At 34.5% G+C, this 7,333-nt stretch overlaps 1 protein-coding gene across 1 annotated transcript; it reads right to left on the bottom strand.

Annotated features, from left to right (window-relative positions):
* Positions 1-634: 634 nt before the first annotated feature.
* LOC125238220 lies at positions 635-7,033 on the bottom strand. Its single transcript, XM_048145495.1, has 4 exons — positions 6,726-7,033; positions 5,959-6,146; positions 4,018-4,301; positions 635-977 (listed from the first exon to the last, which is right to left on the bottom strand). Exons 1-4 carry the CDS (start codon positions 7,031-7,033, stop codon positions 906-908), a joined length of 852 nt encoding a protein of 283 aa, XP_048001452.1. The 3' UTR covers positions 635-905.
* Between the last annotated feature and the right edge of the window lie 300 nt (positions 7,034-7,333).

Raw genomic sequence — 7,333 nt, 5'->3', positions numbered from 1 at the left:
GACTAGAAGTGTAATTGGTTACAAGTAGAGCATTGAATAAATTAATGGATGTTTGAGAAAATTGTATGGAAGGTAATCGGAAATAGAAAGAAAAGCCTATTCAAGAAATAAATAAGAAGTTAAGAAGAAAAAGCAAGAATGACACACTTAGTATAAAATAAGTTAACAAAGAAATAAATTAATGTGAATACAAGTTTAAATAGATAATAGCACTACATTAAATACAAAACCAAAAAGCAAACTTCATAAATAACTACCACAATGATTGATATATATCATTCAACTACAATTTATACAATAAAAACATTGTCTACAAGAAATGGGAAAGTAAATATTAGCTCGAGCTCAACGAGGGTGTGGTGTGCTGATGACGGGATGACTTACAGAACTGACTTATTCCGTCTATTGTCCTTTGAGTCGTCGGCAACCCGAACCCTCCTTGGAACTTGTGCACTCCTTTTTGCTGTGTATTTAACGCAGCAAAAGGGAATGTACAAGTTTCTAATGGGGTGGCAACGCGCATGTGACACTCTTTGAGTTGCAGGCGTCCATAGGTTACGGTGACCGCTTTCCATCAGGCGGGCCGTACGCTTGTTTGCCACCGACGTAGTATAAAAAAAATATATATATATACTTGTTTTGTAGTTATAACTGCACTTATACATGGTTTACAAAAACAATTACGTCTGCCGTAGAGGACAGAATTTGGTCAATCAAATCTAATGAAAACTAATCAATAATCTGTCAATCAAATCTAATGACAACTAATTTAAGTCACTATCCCACATTGATAGGCGTCCAAGCGAAATTTCTTGCGTTCCTAACCTTAGTGGCTTCTCTATTAGGGTCGTCATCTTTTTTCGTGATGAATAGTCGTTCTAGTCTATCTTTCAGTTCATCAGGCGTTATAGGTGAAGCGGTGGATTCTGCAGACTTGAAATAGTATTCCGAATGGTGAGGATGTCTGTGGTAGTATCCTGAAAAGGTTAATGGTTCTTAAAGAGAAATAAAAATTTACGAATCGTATCCTAATTTTATAAAACGCTGGTGGCCTAGCCGTAAGAGCGTGTGACTTTCGATCCGGAGGTCGCGGGTTCGAACCCTGGGTCGTACCAATGAGTTTTCCGGAACTTATGTGCGAAATGTCATTTGATATGTACCAGTCGCTTTTCGGTGAAGGAAAACATCGTGAGGAAACCGGACTAATTCCAATAAGGCCTAGTTACCCTTCGGGTTGGAAGGTCAGATGGCAGTCGCTTTCGTAAAACTAGTGCCTACGCCAAATCTTGGGTCAGAGTTAGTTGTCAGAGACGAACCCCAGGCTCCCATGAGCCGTGGCAAATGCCGGGATAACGCAAGGAGGATGATGATCTCGTATTTAAGGAGATCGGTTGGCCTTCATTTGGAAATTACTTGCATATCTATGCAAGTAATTTACAGGTTTTACCTATCTAGGTAGAATGGAAAAGTGGGTCAGAAAACTAACCCAACGGTGTTATCAACGACATGTTTTTCATATTATTATCATTTTACACAATACAAGAATGTATTAATAAAGGGCTTAATGCTAAGGCATTCACTACCCATCGACCAGAGTTCGTATTGGCTTCACCACAAAAAAAATGTCGCGCTTTCAAGTGAGGCATGTCAATTCAACCGTAGTTTACGCTTATAGTGGCGAAGTCTATACATGTTGCTCGCTTAAAAGGGTTAAGATCTAATTTTCATTCCTTTTTTCCCGTTCTATTTTTGTATCTACTTTAGGTAAGATATTCTAAAAAAACTTTTTATTAGACATACTTATAAAGGTAGGGATTCGAACCCAAAACTAAAAGAAAAATAGGCATAATTAACAATAAAACTCACATTGCTTGCTTCATAGGCACTGAGTTTTAAGTCAATGGAGCTGTCGATGGCTTTAGAATAGAGCATCGGCATGAGGTCAATGAACCTGCGATCGAAAGTTCTTTATGATTCCAGAGTCCATAATTCCAGATATAATTACTGCTTACTACTTTTTCCAAGTGCCTACATAATTTAAAAAAAAATATATCCACAATTTTAAAAGAGTATTTTAATGTTCACTCCGTTGGTATTTTTTGTTAAGCGAATCATGTTGGCCTTTTTTATTGAATTTATGGACAACATTACTAAACTTATACAACAAAAATTATACATGATGTACTGGACATCATGAAGGATGGTGATAGGGCAAATTTTTTTTTTGTTGTATGGTACCAAATTTGGCATGTCCTACCTCTTCTGACAAAGATTGCACAAATTCTATATCACTTTTTTACAGGCGTTTGATATTTATGCATAAATAAATAAATTGTCTTTCAGAAATTATTAGTTTTGAATGAATATTAGTCATATTATTAATAAAAACTTCTGTTTGAAGTCAACAAAAGTGTTGCTTTTCCCATGTCCTACCATGAAGTACTTATGTTTCATAGGCGTTAAAATATTATTTTTGTATCATAACAATATGTTTTTATTTACTTAAATATATCTTTGTACATTAATTTCTAATTTAAACAACGCTTTATCTATCAAAAATAGTTTTAGAATACTAAAAAATCATTTCAAACATAAACCACAAAAAGTAGCTCTGTGGAAAATCCTACTGAGTTACGGAGAAATTTCGTCAATATTTACTTATTTTACTACTAAAGTGGTAGGTTATTTTTTATTCTGGCAACATAATAATGTCTTGCCGTGTACGCCATATTGGTTATTTGTTGTCAGTCGCACGCCACAACTCGTGAAGGAAGTATTTGTTCGAGCGTGTTTTAGAGGTCCGTTTCTGAGTTCCACATAGTGACTACGTTTTCGAAGGTATATTGTATATTTTATTAAGAAACTACCTGTTCATATTACTAGTTAGTTTATCTATTTTAATAATATATAACGTTTATGGGAAGAGTTTGTATAATTTAATTTACAACCAGAATTTTGTTTCTCAAAGGCGTAACCGTTACGTTCCATTGAGAAATATTGTTTTTCAGTGGATGAAAAAGTAACTCAGTGGAACGATAAAGCCGCGTTATAAGTACACATTTATATTTTCATATCATATTACATTTAAAAAAAAATATCGTCACTCTTTTATATGGAAATTTAATTATTTTCATGAATGTGATGCAATATACAAAGAAAACAAATTACTAAATTAAGGGCCTCAGTTTTCATACGTGAGGCGTAAAATGAGTCCAAAAAGTTAATATTTTGAAGACACTGAATATGTACACTTTTTCTGAAAAGGGCTCAGTTAATTTTTTATTTTTGTATTTGAGATATTAACATCCACGTAAAAAACAGTTTGCTGAATTGTTTGACGTAGTTAAATTAGCTCCATGTTAATCGCACCCTTAGTTTTATGTTACGTTCCACTGAGAAATTGTCCTAGCATTTTCTTAGATGTAAATTTAAATTTTTATAAGATTTTGTTAGCCTTACCTACCTGTGAGTATGATATTATATAAATTTAACATCTTCTTTACATTTAATAGGAGTTTATAGTTAATTTTTCTACAGATTTTTATGTTTTTACGAAAAAGTTTTGAAGTTTTTTGACCACAATGTCACTCAGTGGATATGTAAAAGTGATTTTTAGAGGGTTCTTTTGTGTTTATTCTACTGTTTTTTTTTAAATTTAAGTTCATTTTGTTTTGATTTCTAATATTAATAAAAGATTTCACATATATACGTCTTTTTTTGTTATTTTTATACATTAGTAAGTTTGTAACTCAGTGGATCACCCAGCTCCAGAAACACCGATTAAAGTTAATTTTTTTCTCAGTTCTTACAAAAATGCTATTAATTTCATTGAATTTTATGTAGATGAATGACTAATGAACACGAAAAAACAATTATTATCATGCAAACTAACAACATTTATAAAAACACAAGTTTTTCAAAACGCTACAACAAAATAAAAATCCGCCCAATAATGACTTATTTTGATAAAACCCAACAAAAAAGCAAATAAGTCACAAATTACGTATTAACACTCACCTCCCCAGAACCGCTTGATCCATGGTGTCCATGAAAATATCCAGGACTATCATAAGAAGTATACGACGACAATGGAGAACTAGAAAAGTCTCCATATCCAGATCCATGTCCCCAGCCAGATCCTCCACTAAATACTGTAGTCGCTAATAACGCTATTTTGGCCAGAAAGAACGCTTTTTTGCTGGCGATCAGAAGAAGACCAAGTAGTAATGGCAGCAAGGTTGATAGTTGGAACTTGAAGCCGAGGAGAAATGGTACTAGTAAATTCCTGGCTAGAAGTCGGCCTGCGAAAAGAAATAGATAATTAAGTACGCATAGAAAAGGCAGAGACAATAAATTAACTGGTCATAATTAATTATTAAGAAAATCAATTACATTATATTGTGTTCTAGTGCTTAGTAACAACCTACTTATATGGTTTTAATTTAAAACTCTCATCATCCTCCTTGCGTTATCCTGGCATTTTCCACGGCTTATGGGAGCCTGGGGTCCGCTTTGACAACTCATCCCAAGATTTGGCGTAGGCACTAGTTTTACGAAAGCGACTGCCATCTGACCTTCCAACCCAAAGGGTAACTAGGCCATATTGGAATCAGTCCGGTTTCCTCACGATGTTTTCCTTCACCGAAAAGCGACTGGCAAATATCAAATTAAATTTCGCACATAAGTTAACATTTGGTTAATAAAGTTTTTTTTTCTATTTCATACGCTTGAGAGGCATCATCCAATAAATACGGTTAATGTGGTGTACACTGTACAGTACTAGATCACTGTACCGCTTTGTTACTCCATTTAATCTGCTCTTAACTAAGACGTCAGTAAAACATCTGGGTATACTGTTACGTTCAGAAATAATTATGTGCCTTTGGCTATTGAATATATTTGTAGAAATTGTACCTAGATCTAATTCTGACATTTTTATATGCATTTTATGCTTTGTATCTACTTCCAAGAGTAGTAGTTTGATCGCAAAAATAAAACCTTCATACAAAAAGTGATCTTATAAAACTGATGTCATTTTTATCGATTTTGAATAAATAACTTTTCTCAGTACGCTCAAGAGTCTTTTGATTTTTTCTGCTGCCGCTTAATGTTCCAAAGATCGAAGATCCACAAATATAAGCTCAATATGGCCTTGTAAAAGTTCCGGCCACTTTCGGTAGATGGCGCCTTACAGTCAAGTTCAATGTTACGCTATCTTGAAACGAAAGTACCTGCTTAAATACTTTCGACGTTTTTACGAAGATGGCGCTACGTGTCATATCATGAATGATAAATTCTTTTAGAGAGCGTTTAATGTAGGTGTTAATGGTATTATCGATTTCCAGAAATAAAATATGTTTTACTGTTCATAGCAGACTGTCATTTATTTATAATATTTTTGTTAACTTTATAGTGTTTTTCTAGTATATGTCCACTTAGGGCCAGTTGCATCAACCACATTTGACAGACACATCATCGTCACGCAGCAGATTTCTATGGAACTCTTCCAATACAATAAAAAAACGAACTCTTTAACGATGACAGACGGTTTGATGCAACCGAATCTTAGTTGTATACGTATTAGTCACCTCATTTTTTTTTAAATAAACATCAATGTTAATTAAATTTAAAAAAACTGATGCTAATTTTGAAAAACTTTGGACTATAATTAGCTGAATTTGCAGGATGTTTAGAGCGATAGTGGATAGCACAATAGAGGTCATTCCAGTTCTAGAACAGAGTTCAACTAGGTAAGTAGTCAAATAACACTAGACCATACTCAAAGTTGTGTTTTGCCGGTAATAAAGTAAGGGCCTAAGCTCAATGAAAGTGCAAGCAGACATAACGCTAGAGTTGCAGATATCCATGGAGTCTGCTTAGTATCAGGCAAACCGTATGCTTGTTTGCCACAGTAACCGTATTCTTGCAGACAGTTCATAAAAACCGCTTTAGACTTACCCGTAGACATTTCACCATGCTGCTGATGGTGGTATGTCCGATCCTTAATTCTTGAGTCCATCACAAACTCCAGCATCCCATTGGCTAGCGTGGGTCCGATCCTCATCACAAGACCAGGATACAGACCGCTGAGGTCCCAGTGGAGTGATCTCTTTGAAATTAAGTTGCTTGCGTCTTCCATAATGGCACTATACATGAAATATGAGGAAAATTATGTAAACTGATAATTAAACTCTGGTCTACCGAATAACACAGCCTCCTGAAGAAAGTGCTACGAGAGCTTAAGTTTAACTCTGTCAAGTTGAAAAAAATAAATTAGGGCCTATGTACTATGCGCAGGACTCAGCTCATCAAGAGGATTGATTTCTTGAGTTCGAATTGACATTTAATATAAGTTTGAAACTATAGTAAGATACAGCGGGGCAATTTCAAATGGGGGACAAATGAAACTGATCCTATTTTTCTATGTTTTACAATGTTTGAAACGGGATTTGCCCCGTTGTACCTTATAAAAAAATCTTATCAGAAAATATAAATGAACATCTCAAGGTAATACTTGGAAATTTAAGAGGAAAATTAATAATTAAGCCTCTTAATATTGTGTAACGTGACTTTTATACATTAAATAGCTACCTACGTTCCAAATTACAAAAATGGATGCAATATTAAATTTGGTGTTCTATGAAAAAACTTTTTACTTAATCATAGATGAAATATATAAGCTTAAATTTGATAATATGATCAGAAAACAATATTAAGTATTGTACCGGAAATCCATTGGATCTTTGTCAAGAAAGCTTCCAAAATGCCTCGGCGTTTTCTCATCTCTGACGAACGATATCCCATTAGTCAAGCTGAACGATTCCGCTTCATCATATTTGTCTAAGTTTTTAAGCACCTCTTTACCAAAGCAAACTCCAACTTCCGTACTCCTTTGAACACTGACACAATCATTCAATTCCGTATTTTCGACATTATTTTCTTTCAACTCTTCACCTTCTTGCAACTGAATAGGTATAACTTCAACTAAAGTTAAAACTAAGAAAACAAATGTAAAAGGGAGTGACGAAGACATTTTTTAGAACATTTCAAAATTTGCACTGTTTTTTGCGAACACCTCCGATGGGAATGGGTCGAATGTTACGTATAACGAAATTGTAACAAAACCCAGTATTCTTATAGACTTTCCTTGTTATGTCTCGGTGAACTTTGCCATTGTTGGGCCTCGTCACGGGCTCTTCCCACGTCGGCCAACAATAGGGTGAAAATTTGAGTGCAATTTGGAACGTATCTGTGAGAGCGATCTACCATATGCTTTGCATGTTACATCACATTGTGTAATTGACGTAATTTTTTTAGGAACGTGGAAATTTAA

Source organism: Leguminivora glycinivorella, chromosome 23, assembly GCF_023078275.1.
Source record: "Leguminivora glycinivorella isolate SPB_JAAS2020 chromosome 23, LegGlyc_1.1, whole genome shotgun sequence".
NCBI classification, from domain to species: Eukaryota; Metazoa; Arthropoda; class Insecta; order Lepidoptera; family Tortricidae; genus Leguminivora; species Leguminivora glycinivorella.
Note: the sequence above shows the minus strand (reverse complement) of the source record. Positions and strands in the feature narration are given on the sequence as shown.

Coding starts and splice junctions, on each gene's coding strand:
- LOC125238220 (XM_048145495.1), bottom strand. CDS start 7,033: ATGTCTTCGTCACTCCCTTTTACATTTGTTTTCTTAGTTTTAACTTTA. Junction 4,302..5,958: donor GCATGGTGAAATGTCTACGG/GTAAGTCTAAAG, acceptor TTCTTTTCGCAG/GCCGACTTCTAGCCAGGAAT. Junction 978..4,017: donor GATCAAGCGGTTCTGGGGAG/GTGAGTGTTAAT, acceptor TAACCTTTTCAG/GATACTACCACAGACATCCT.